Source organism: Benincasa hispida, chromosome 3, assembly GCF_027475165.1.
Source record: "Benincasa hispida cultivar pf3 chromosome 3, pf3_genome.v1.1, whole genome shotgun sequence".
In the NCBI taxonomy this organism is placed as follows: domain Eukaryota; kingdom Viridiplantae; phylum Streptophyta; class Magnoliopsida; order Cucurbitales; family Cucurbitaceae; genus Benincasa; species Benincasa hispida.
In genome coordinates, this window is record NC_143480.1 from 38,852,574 (window position 1) to 38,863,995 (window position 11,422).

General features: G+C 34.2%; 2 protein-coding genes and 1 long non-coding RNA gene across 4 annotated transcripts; 1 reads left to right on the plus strand and 2 right to left on the minus strand.

Moving 5' to 3' along the window:
* Positions 1-4,726: 4,726 nt before the first annotated feature.
* Positions 4,727-7,165, plus strand: LOC120073856 (putative serine/threonine-protein kinase). Its single transcript, XM_039026741.2, has 6 exons — positions 4,727-5,272; positions 5,366-5,481; positions 5,589-5,805; positions 5,917-6,154; positions 6,239-6,389; positions 6,497-7,165. The coding sequence occupies exons 1-6, from the start codon at positions 5,200-5,202 to the stop codon at positions 6,794-6,796; spliced, it is 1,095 nt and encodes a 364-aa protein (XP_038882669.1). The 5' UTR covers positions 4,727-5,199; the 3' UTR covers positions 6,797-7,165.
* LOC150037253 (uncharacterized) lies at positions 6,391-7,552 on the minus strand. The gene is made up of 3 exons (XR_016528719.1): positions 7,466-7,552; positions 6,926-7,112; positions 6,391-6,817 (listed from the first exon to the last, which is right to left on the minus strand). It is a non-coding gene; the product is annotated as an uncharacterized LOC150037253 (long non-coding RNA).
* Positions 7,553-8,385: 833 nt separating this feature from the next.
* Positions 8,386-11,149, minus strand: CCR1 (CRINKLY4 related 1). Of its 2 annotated transcripts, XM_039026739.2 has the most exons (2): positions 10,901-11,063; positions 8,386-10,765 (listed from the first exon to the last, which is right to left on the minus strand). In XM_039026739.2, exon 2 carries the CDS (start codon positions 10,623-10,625, stop codon positions 8,571-8,573), a length of 2,055 nt encoding a protein of 684 aa, XP_038882667.1. In that variant the 5' UTR covers positions 10,626-10,765; positions 10,901-11,063; the 3' UTR covers positions 8,386-8,570. The 2 variants fall into 2 exon arrangements, with proteins under 2 accessions (XP_038882667.1, XP_038882666.1); XM_039026738.2 differs by having other exon boundaries at positions 8,386-11,149.
* Between the last annotated feature and the right edge of the window lie 273 nt (positions 11,150-11,422).

Genomic DNA, 11,422 nt, shown 5'->3' on the forward strand with positions numbered 1-11,422 from the left:
ACAATGTAAGACAATATGCAATTTAACCATAACATATAAAAGAAAATTAACCTAATATATTGTTAATAATTGATTAGTTTGAGCATTACAATTTGTTATTACCAAAATTGGTACCATTTGTGAATTTGTAATAATTGGAAGGAATTGAATAATCACCATGCATAATAGAGAAAACTTTGCACCAGTGTGGTATTTGGTCACCAACACTACGACGATCAAGTCATTGATAATTTAGAGAGTTAAAAAAAAAATGAAGAACTCGTAATATTTTTAGCGTACTTCAAATATCTCGAGCCCTCTTGATTATATAGAAAATTGATTTCGTTAGTTCATGTTGCTAATTAATCTCTCATATAATTAATTTGACCATTACTCATTTAACTTAACCGTTACATATTGGTGAACCCAAGCTACGAAGTTGTGTTTAAATACTGAAGCATATTTTGTCTATCATGGTCAACCCCAAGAGTCAACATTCACAAGGCAAGGGTCGACCTTCATGTACTCTTTAGACTTCTATGATTGACTCTATGGATCGGCCTTCTTGGTGCATATTGATCCTTTGATCCATCTTGTGAGTTGATTTCTTTAATCCTCGTGGTCGATCTTATGGGTCGACTTACATACATATCAAAATAACTCATTTCTTCTTGGAATGACCCATCGGATCATCTTTGTAAGGCCATATACAACTTAATCGATATCTTTTACCCATAACACAATTTAAACAAAGTTAAAACATATGAAGGTAGTTTAATAGATAAATGAGTGTTTTTTTTTATTTTTTATTTGTTTTTATTTTTGCGGTATGCAAAGTATAGCCATCCAAAGGTGACCAAATATAGACCCTACAGTCAACGGTGGATGTACTTTCTTCAAAGTCGATTGGGTCACACCAAAATATCAAACATTTGGGTATGCTATATTCTAAGTTAGAAAATTTCAACTCCCTTTTTAGCTAACCACATATATGTTTTCTTTCTTCTACAAGTGGTTTTTGGTTAACCATTTTCCAACTTACTTTTTCAAATACACTAATTAAACTACTTCGAATTCGTTATGAATTAATGCGTATACATAGTAGATACTATAGACAGAACAAAAATATTTCAATTGTAATGTTTTAAATGTTTATACAAACACAATTCATTAAGTTGGGATAGAAATGAAGATTAAAAGAATGTGGTCTTTGTTTAAAATAGCCGAGAAGAAAGAATATTTTGATTAATTATTATTTTTTTTTATAATAGATAGGATGAGGGATCTAATCTCCAATGTCGAGGTCAAGATATAGTACATACTTGATGTCAGTTGAGCTAGACTCATTTTAACAAAAAATATTTTCATCGCACTTTTTTTTTACTTTGTCCTTTTTATTGAAATAAAAGATTTAAAATATATATGATTAAAAGAACTCTTTTGAATATATTAGGTTAGGTCTGAAAATTTAAATCTTATTTATAGGTACGAGTAGTTCAAAATCCCATAAAAAATATTTTTTCTTTCATTATTCTTAAAACTATATTTATTTCACTATTTAGTTACTATCATCAAAATAACTTCAACAGAACACGTCGAGTTACTTTTTTATACGATGATTTCTCTCTTTTCAAGGAAATTAAAATTCAATTTTGATGATTGTCTTCTCCCCAACAATTTTTATAATAAACTCTTTGAATATCCAAACTTAATTATCATGAGAGGGACATTTGTTTATTTACTTTTAAGGTAAGAATAAAAAAGGAAACTTTAAAAGAAAAGAATATTTCTAGAAGAGAGATGATAATAAAAGGAAATAAAGGGAAAAAGAAAGGTTTGAAGTTTTCTTTGGGGTTGAAAGATTGAAAAGTCAGAAGAAAATAAAGATTAAATTTTAAGAAAAAGAAAAGATGTTACGTGCATATGCATTCTAATTGTTTGACAAATGGCAGATTTTCACACATTGTTTTAAAATTTTGGATGCTCAATAAACAATTTACAAGTTTATTAGTTTATTATTGAGAAAAATGTAATTTTCTTTTTAATTTCCTAGTCAAAAAGACACATCCCATGGACTTTTTAGCTCAAAATTTCGTCATTTTTTAGAAGATGAAAAATAATGCAGGAAAATTTTGACTTTGTTAGATGTTGGATTTTAGGGTCAAATACTATACTAACCTAAGTTGTTTTCATATATTTGATTTCTTTTAACATAAGATAGATTTTATGTTAATATTATATGAACAATTAAAAAACTTCTAAAAATATAGATAAAAAAAAGTTGACCAAAATTTTCTTTTCCACAAAGACTCGTTTTTGTGGAAAATTTCATCCCAATGTTGATGTTGTAAAATCAAGGAATGGAATGGAGATAAAGAATGCATTCTTCAAGCATTTCCGTCCATTCTAACAACTTATCAACTCTACTTTAAATATTAACAATCATTAATTTAATCGTACATGTTAGATATCTTTTTTTAAAAAAAATAATAATAATAATTTTAGTAAGAATGATGAAAATTAGCACATTGTCAATCTTGACTATATAATCCTCCCATTTATCTCTTCAAAAGTTTGAATGGTTATTATAATATATTTATTGACTTTTTATGTCTATACCTACGAGAGAATGAAATGAAATATTTCATAAATCATATAAATCTTATCTACTAAATAATTTTATGACATACATTTTCCTTTTTCTTTTTGAATTTTTAATGGCATAACATTCATATATATAACAATAAAAAAATCTAAACTATAAATGATTTTAATTTTATAAAGTATAACATTTTGCAACTTTGTTCAGTTGCATGATCAAAGCAGAGTGAATTTCGTTTTCAATATCTATGGTAGTCACCTACTAAGATTTTATATTTTACTAACGCCTAAATGTTAAAGGAATGGAGAGTTTCTCTTGTAAGTGAAAATTTTTGCCAAAAAGATATATAATTTATTAAAAATTAATAACAAATTTCTTTGCCAAGTAGAAGAATATCTCAACTAATTAAGAGGCTATTTGGAGACTCAACATGAGATGGTATATCTCCCACATCCTATATCATCTTAGTGTTTGGAGACTCATTATCATCTCATCGATTTTAATTGTTTGTGGACCCATTTTCAGAATATGTTTTGTATCTCACCGTCATTTTCTTTTCATGTATCGTATATCATCCCAATGTTTGAACATGTTCGATCATACTCGATCAAGACTCCCCACATCCTATATCATCTCAGCACCTCAAACAGACCCCAAATTTCACCCAACAAAATTGGAAGCTTTAGATTTCCACATAGCTATGCAATAAATGTAAGTAGTAATTAATGAAAAAATTTCCAATGATGTTTTAGTCATACAAGAAAAATATAGTATGTATTTTCTCAAATTAAGATAGTTTATTTTATTTTATTTTATTTTATTTTGAAAAAGACTTAAATTAAGATCAACTTAAACGATAGATTCCCTACAAAAAGAAATAACATACATATAGAAAATCTAGCTAGATATCAATGAGAGAGGAATACAAGATATTTCTTCCTAATTTTATGCTACTTCTCTTTCTTATTTATTAAATAAATATTTATTGTTTTAATGTACCTACCATAAAATAGTCGAATGAAACCAAATTTTCACATTTGATTTCGAATTAGAACATTTAAGATTGATGAATTAATAAGATGATTAAATTTCTATTCTTATTATTGTTAAATTTGAGCATAATTAAATAAATTAATATATATATATATATATATATATACTGACAATTTGTAGGTGGAGAATTAAGTCTCAAGCTTGAGACTAATAATACAAGTTCATGTCAACTGAATTATGTACATAAAAAATAAACGAGGATTTAATTTTTCAAGAATATCCGAACCACATTATTTTCATACATCTAACTATTCTAATGAAAACAATTATTAATAAACCTTTTATCTATTATAAATATATAATATATGTGTAATATAGATACTTATTCTTATTGTCTAAAGACCATGTGTCATATAACTACACATGGTCAGTGACCAAATGTGCCACATTTTAGCTGTCAGAGTTCCAATACATAGTGGTCATTTGTGAACTTTGTAGAGATATATGTATTGGTGAGAAATTGAAGAAACTTTGGAGAAAATTTATACTTTTAATTTCCTATATTTATTTATGTTTATTATATTATATTTCTTCAGTATTTATATTTCCATTGTGCTTCATTTTACTTCTCAATTTTACAACGTTATCCGTCAACAATTTTTAACAAAGCCTTTAATACACTAAAAAGTACGAACTCCTAATTTTCCTATTCTTTCTCCCTTGAAATCGGAGATTGCATGTTATTGTACTTACTAATAACTACACCAAGGTGAATCTCAACCGATGATGAGAGTATTAAAAACTATGGGAAAAGTTACTTTTTTTAGTCCCACATCTTGAATAATAGCATATTTGTTCTTTATGTTTTCAATTTTATATTTTTTGTCCTCGATTTTTTTAAGAATATATATTTTTGGTTTCTAAATTTTTAAAATAAAGATTGTGGGAATAGATTTAAAAAACCTCTCAAATAAATTGTTATTATTACTTAAAATAAAAAGATGTGTTTTAAAAATTCAAAAACCAGATACATTTGTTCTTAAAAAATCAGAAACCAAAACAATTTGATTTTAAAAAAAAATAAATAAATAAAAAAAAAAAAAATTAGTAACTTTCCTAAAATTATACTTAGCAGCAGCCAGCAGGGGAAGAAAGGGGCGTATGTATTACTGTGGAAGAAAGAAGTGATGAAATTGACTAGTCTGCTTATTGAGTTGGCCATTTTGATTTTGAAGGTCTTGCTACAGTCTTCAATTCTTTCATATGAAATTCTTCCACACTTGAAGTTGATGCTGCTTTGTTATAATTTGTAATTTTGAAGAACCCACTAACCATTGACCAAAACTCCGCCGAGTCCTTCCCCTTTTGATCGATTCCAAATGAAATTTAGCCGAGTTAAGGACTTTCTTTTTCCCACGCTTGGACCGATGGTGGCTTGTTTTTGGTTACTCGGTCGTCAACACCCTCCATTTTAATATTCCCAATTGATTCAAGAACGTTTCAAACCCGCGGCCTTCATAACCTCCCATCCCCACTTGATCCATTTGGCGATTCCTGCTTTGTCTATTGTGGGATTCTGATGTTCTTTCCTTATTGATTCAATTGGGAGCATTATCCGGCCAAAAATGAAGTTCCGCCATCTTCTTTCTACTTGTTGTTACTCTCCATCGCCGACAGCCATGGAAAATAGCCGCCATGGTGAGGAGTTTTATCCTTTTCTCTGCAACGTTTGTTTCTTTTTTTCGTTTATTATCTAACCCCTTTTGATTGGTTTTAACGAAACCGAATCAGATAGACAAGACAATGAGAGTTTTCGTGTGTACTCTTACAACGAGCTTAAATCAGCCACCAATGGATTTAATGGAGCGAATAAAGTTGGAGAGGGTGGATTCGGTACTGTTTACAAGGTATTGTCACGGCTCTGAATTCTAAGTTCCTCCCCTTTTGGCTATTTTGGTTTCTAATGCCTTGAAGGTTACTGATGAAATGCTTGAATGGGGTTGACTTTGTAAAGGGTCGGCTTCGAGATGGCAGGAAGATTGCTGTGAAGGTGCTTTCTATTGAGGTAGAATCCATGAGAGGAGAAAGGGAATTCATTGCTGAGTTAACTTCACTTTCTAACATTAGACATGAAAATCTGGTTGAGCTTAAAGGGTGTTATGTTGATGGAAGTAACAGATATTTGGTCTATGATTACATGGAAAACAACAGCCTTGCATATGCTCTTCAGGGTAACTGAAACTATTTTGAATACTGATTTATAAAAATTTGCAAACTTGAATTGGATGATATAAGATAATTGTTTTAAACTTAGATTGTGCTTCTAAAATCTTGATCAATAGGTGTGAGGGAAAATAGAATGAGACTTAGTTGGCAAGCCAGAAAGGAAATTTTGATTGGAGTAGCTTGCGGGCTTGCCTATCTTCATGAGGAGGTTGAGCCGCATATAGTTCATAGAGATATAAAATCCAGCAATATACTACTCGACCATAATTTTACACCTAAAGTTGCGGATTTTGGATTGGCTAAGTTGTTGAGAGACAACCATTCTCATGTTAGTACTCGTGTTGCTGGCACAATGTAAGTCAGAATTTTTCTATCAATATGTTTGAATATGTTAACTACTTTCAGGAAACCACTGCTCACTTGAAAATGGAAAAACAGAGGATATCTTGCTCCAGAATATGCTGTGAGCGGGCATTTGACGCGAAAATCGGATGTCTATAGCTTCGGAGTGTTGTTGTTGGAGATTGTTAGTGGAAGAGCAACAGTTGATTTTGATTTGGAACATGGTGAACACCATTTGGTTGAAAAGGTAAGATAAAGAAACAAAAGTGCATTTAAGGAATCAATCTTGTCTTAGGTTGCTTGATCCAGCATTACACATAATATTTGGATTTCATGGTATTTTGTGTTTTGCAGGTATGGGAACATTACAAGACAAATGAGCTAGTAAAATTGATTGATCCCGTGCTTGACATAGACTTCCGCGAAGAAGAGGCTGTTCGATTTATGAAGATTGGTCTACTTTGTGTGCAAGAAAACACAATGAAACGACCACGAATGTCTCTTGCTTTAAGCATGTTGATGAAGGAGACCAACCTTAATGATCATAATATTTCACAACCTGGACATATTATTGACTTCATGGACATTAAAATGGGTAAAGGAAACTCGTCAACCAGCATTTTCTCCAAGGTTTCCACAGCAAATAGCTTGTAAAGCTTCTGACCGACATGGCTTCTGAGGGAAAGGTTAAACATGGAAGTTGAAGAAATAATCCCAGTTAGAGCCTTTTTGAAAATCTAGTATGTGTACATAAATGATTTGGTACATGTCTAAAGCTCTTACCTTGTTTTTCACCCCAAAATCTTGTCGACGAGTTGGTATACACATCGTAGAATGAGGGTGAATAACAGAGAAATGTGCAGAGTTTTGTTTCTTTCTTCCATTTTCTTCATTTGAATTGTTAAATTCCATTCCTTCCATTCTTTTTTTTCTCTTCTACCCAAAATCTGTAGTTTCATTCATGTATTGACTATTTGAAATGAAAAATCATACTAAAACGGTCAATTATGATCCTTTGTTTAAGTAAGAGATCTGAACTGTTGAGAACGAAAACAAAGCAGATTAAGTCCTCCCCAAGAGATAACTCAGATGATGCACTTATTCGGAAAAGGAAACTGAGTCAAAGCAATGTTCTTGAGCTTAAAGCGGTTTCTTTGCATATGCAAATTTATACATGCATGGCTCCTTGCATGCCATTCAAGAAGGCCACCTATTTTCAGATGATGGGCTTTGCAAATGGCATACAGGGAGCCAGGCATACAATAATGATATATGCTTTTGCAATTTAATCGAATGACAGAAAAAGAGTGAAAAATGAAGTACCTGAATCAGATCGCTGTTAATAAAAACAACAGAGAACTTCAAAACATGGATATATTATAAGTTTATGGTATCATAAGCTTTTGTTTGAATAAAGAGTTACCACAACAATATTTATAAAGAGTTTGTATGTTACAAAGGTTGGGGTTAGCCTTCCAATGACCATGGCCTTTCTGTACTCTTTCTCTATTGGTCAATTTAGTAACAAAATTTCTAGCTTTTGAGCTGTCAAACATGAAAGAGAAAGTAAGAGATTGGTCTTTCTAATCTAAAAAGCAAAAGAAGTTGCTCTCTTTGTTTTACAACCAGGTTGTCAAGAAGTGCTGAGGTGACTTGGATTCCAATCTTGTGTGTTTGAGCTTTATAATGAATTGAGGATTTGAACCTCTAATCTCAAAAGAAAATGTACATGTCAATTACCACAAAATTATGGTCGCATCGGCAGCATTTTAACCACTAATGTTTAAATATGGTAAGTGGTTTCAAAGGTTGGCAGCGTTACTGGCGTGATCTGGATAACACTGGAAAAAATTGTCTAGTTTCTCACATTTGATTGATACTTATCTTTATTTACAGCCAAAGAACCAAACCAAAGTTATGAACAGAGCACACTTTTGTAAAGGCAACCAATTTAATATTCAATACACTTTCGGTTTTCTTTTTCAGGACGCATAAAGGTTCTTGAATAAAACATGAATCCATCATGTCTGAACAATTTGAATGCAAAGAGAGATCATATCTTCATTACAGCCTTTTGTAGATTCATCATCCATATAGGGATTAAAGAATCTCTCAAATGAAAAAGAAAGCTAGTTGAAAATTATAGCAGACAGCAGATAAGTCAAGAAAAAACTTGGGTTTTTGATTGATGGAAGAAGCAAATGGAAACTCTGTAATACTCAATATGTTTTGTGTAAAGAGGCTTAAAAATGTAAAGTCCTTTATTGAAAGAAATGGTGTACAGTATATGTTCATGTACAAGCTGAAGCTCAATAACTAATTTACAGTTGAAGAGAGCAGCACCCACATAAGCTGTAAAAGAATACGTTTCGTTGCGTCGATCAAAATGTATGTTTCAAAGCCGAGCACCCGTCTTGGGGTACGATTATTACAAGATTAATCCATCTTTAACAATTTGCTCTAACCAAGATGCAATATCTGAGATCGTTGGTCGTTCGCTGGGATTTCCTCGTACAGCCAGTTCGGCTATATCAGCAAGTTTAAGTAGAGGCTCGACGTTTCTTGGTAGAGCAGTGTATCTATCTATTATGGCAGCAGCCTTACCTTGCTTGATCGAAGGCACTGCCCATTCAACTATGCTTGAAGGTGTGTAATCTCTGTCGTAAGCTTTCCTTCCACTGATAATCTCAAGCAGCACAATACCAAAGTCATAAACATCGCTCGTCAAATCCCCGCTAACGTCATCATCGTTCGATGTAATAAGCCCGAAATCTGCAATCCTAGCTCCCCAATGGGAATCCAAAAGAATGTTTGAAGTTTTGACGTTTTGATGGACAACAGGAGGCACAAGTTCCTTGTGTAGGTACTCGAGTCCCCTCGCCGCCTGCATCGCTATTTTCAGTCTCAGTGTCCAATTCAATGGAGAAAGACCGCCGTGGAGATGATCGTAGAGTGTGCCGTGGGGCATGTATTCATAAACAAGAAGCCTCTCTCCCATCTCAGAACAGTAACCTAACAGATTCACAATATTACAATGCCTTATCTTACAAAGGATATCCAACTCCATTTCAAAGTCCCTACTGTTGGTGTGAATAATGGTAGCAGCATTTGCTCTCTTCACTGCAACTTGTTGCCCATCAGCTAACACAGCCTTGTAAACAAAGCCATATCTCCCCCTGCCAAGCTCGTTAAACTCTTTGAATCCGTTTGTGGCATCTTTCAACTCTGAAAGCCGAAAAATCTGAGCAATTCCAGGACAAAGAGGAGCTAATGGAGCACAAGAATCAGTTTCAGTACCAGTTTCTAACTCAGACTTATGCTGTTTATTGCTCCCGTCTTTCTTCGAAGCGATAACACGAGGATGAAGACACCAACCTAGTAGAATCAGTACTAATCCAGCAACAGAAGCACCAACTATTACCAGTATACTACGCCACTGATGCCAATGCTTCTGCTTGGTTTCGGGAGATGATTGAACTCCACAGATATCCCAACAAGAACTGTTCTGGCAAAGAGAACAAGCAGTACAAATCCTATCAGAATTCAAAGTACAAGGGCTTGATAAGAAGAACCCATCAGAGCAATTCACTCCACAACGAAAACAAATGTTCAGATCTTTCCTCACACACAAACTCTTCAAATCTGGTTCATTCAAAATGCTGGCGTTGAAAGAGAATTCTCCTTCACGGCAAGGGCCTGCAGCGCAAAGCCCTGGACTACAAAGCTCCAAAGGAGGATCATAACCAGGAGGAGCTTCAAGAGAATGTGAAAACCAACAATCAAGAACCAGATTATCTTCTCTAATGCCACAGATTGAATGGTCTGATGAAGCAATCGCCATAAATCCTGTGTTCTTAGGAATTGAAGATGAGTTCAAGCTACCCCAACAGTCCACTTCGTGAGTATCCCATCGGATGCCACAGAAATGCTGTTCGCCGGCGGTCAACGTCACGTATCCAGCGGTTGTTGGAAGGCCGACAAATGAATCGGCGTTTCCCCAGCATTTAACTCCGCCAGTGACTTCTGAGATTCCACAAAGAGCATCTTTTCCGGCGGCAAGAACTATGAAATTTTCAGAAACATTTGAAACGTCGAGATTGGTGGAGTTGGGTCCCCAGCAAAGAATTCCTCCATCTCGAAGCTCGGCACAACTAAATCCTTCGCCGGAAACAACCCTTTTGAAAACAAGGCTGGCAATTGATTGATTATAGAACAGAGAGCTCTGTTTAGAGCTCAGAGTATTATTCATTAAATCTCTTGAGATATCCCAACAATCCACAGGACCCGAATCGTTATCAGAATAATAGGATCCTCTAATTGCACAAACATGGCTTCTTCCCGCGGCAATATGAGAATAAGCAGTGGTACGAAAAACCAATGGGACGAGATCTGTACCTGGATTTATCGAACCCCAACAGTAAGCGTGTGAAGTGTTAGCTAAAATACCGCAGAGAAATCCCTCGCCGCCTGAGAGAGCAGCCATTGCCGGAATGTCGACGGAGAAGATGGAGGTAGAAGAAGAGGAAGATGGTGAAAGAGACGAACTATTTTTGCCCCAACAAATAACTTCCTGTTTCCCACTGGCATCAATGGCACAGAAGAATCCATCAGAGCCAAATGCAGCTGAAATAGGCGCCATTGATCCAAACCCAGATGCGAAAACAAAGAAGAGATTAAAAAAAACACAAAGGGGTAGCAGCAATTTACAAGATTTGAAAAGGGTATAATCGATTCCCATGATTTGGCCAAGCTACTCACTCTGGTGGGTTGCTTTGGAATGAATTCAATAGTGTCATGGACTGAAAACAGAGTAGTGATTGGGTTCTGTGAAGTTGTTTGTGCTTGCTCAAGTAAGAAGAAGAGCTCAAATGGAGATGAGAGTAATGGTGGTGACGCAGAGAGAACGTGGATTTCGCCATTTTTTTACGGCTTGGATTTAGATTAGATTAGATTAGACCCGTTGGAATCTGAAACTACTGAATATAGTTACTGTCGGAGTGGCGCCAGAGAGATGATCAGACCAATTTTACAGACCAGAAAAAGGGTGAAGGGTTAAATGGGATTTTTCTTTTTTAATTGAACAGTGAAATTGAAAGAAGATGAAGTTGAGCTGAGTGAGTGCTTGTCGACGTTGAAAATTAGGTCTTTTTCATAATATTTTTTAGGCTGTCTGTCTCTGTTTCCATCGATAACTACAATTTCTGGTAAGGCAAAAAGGCAGAGCCACACCCAACCAGACAAAGGCTTCGTGCGAAGTTAATACCCTTTTTTTTATGTCTT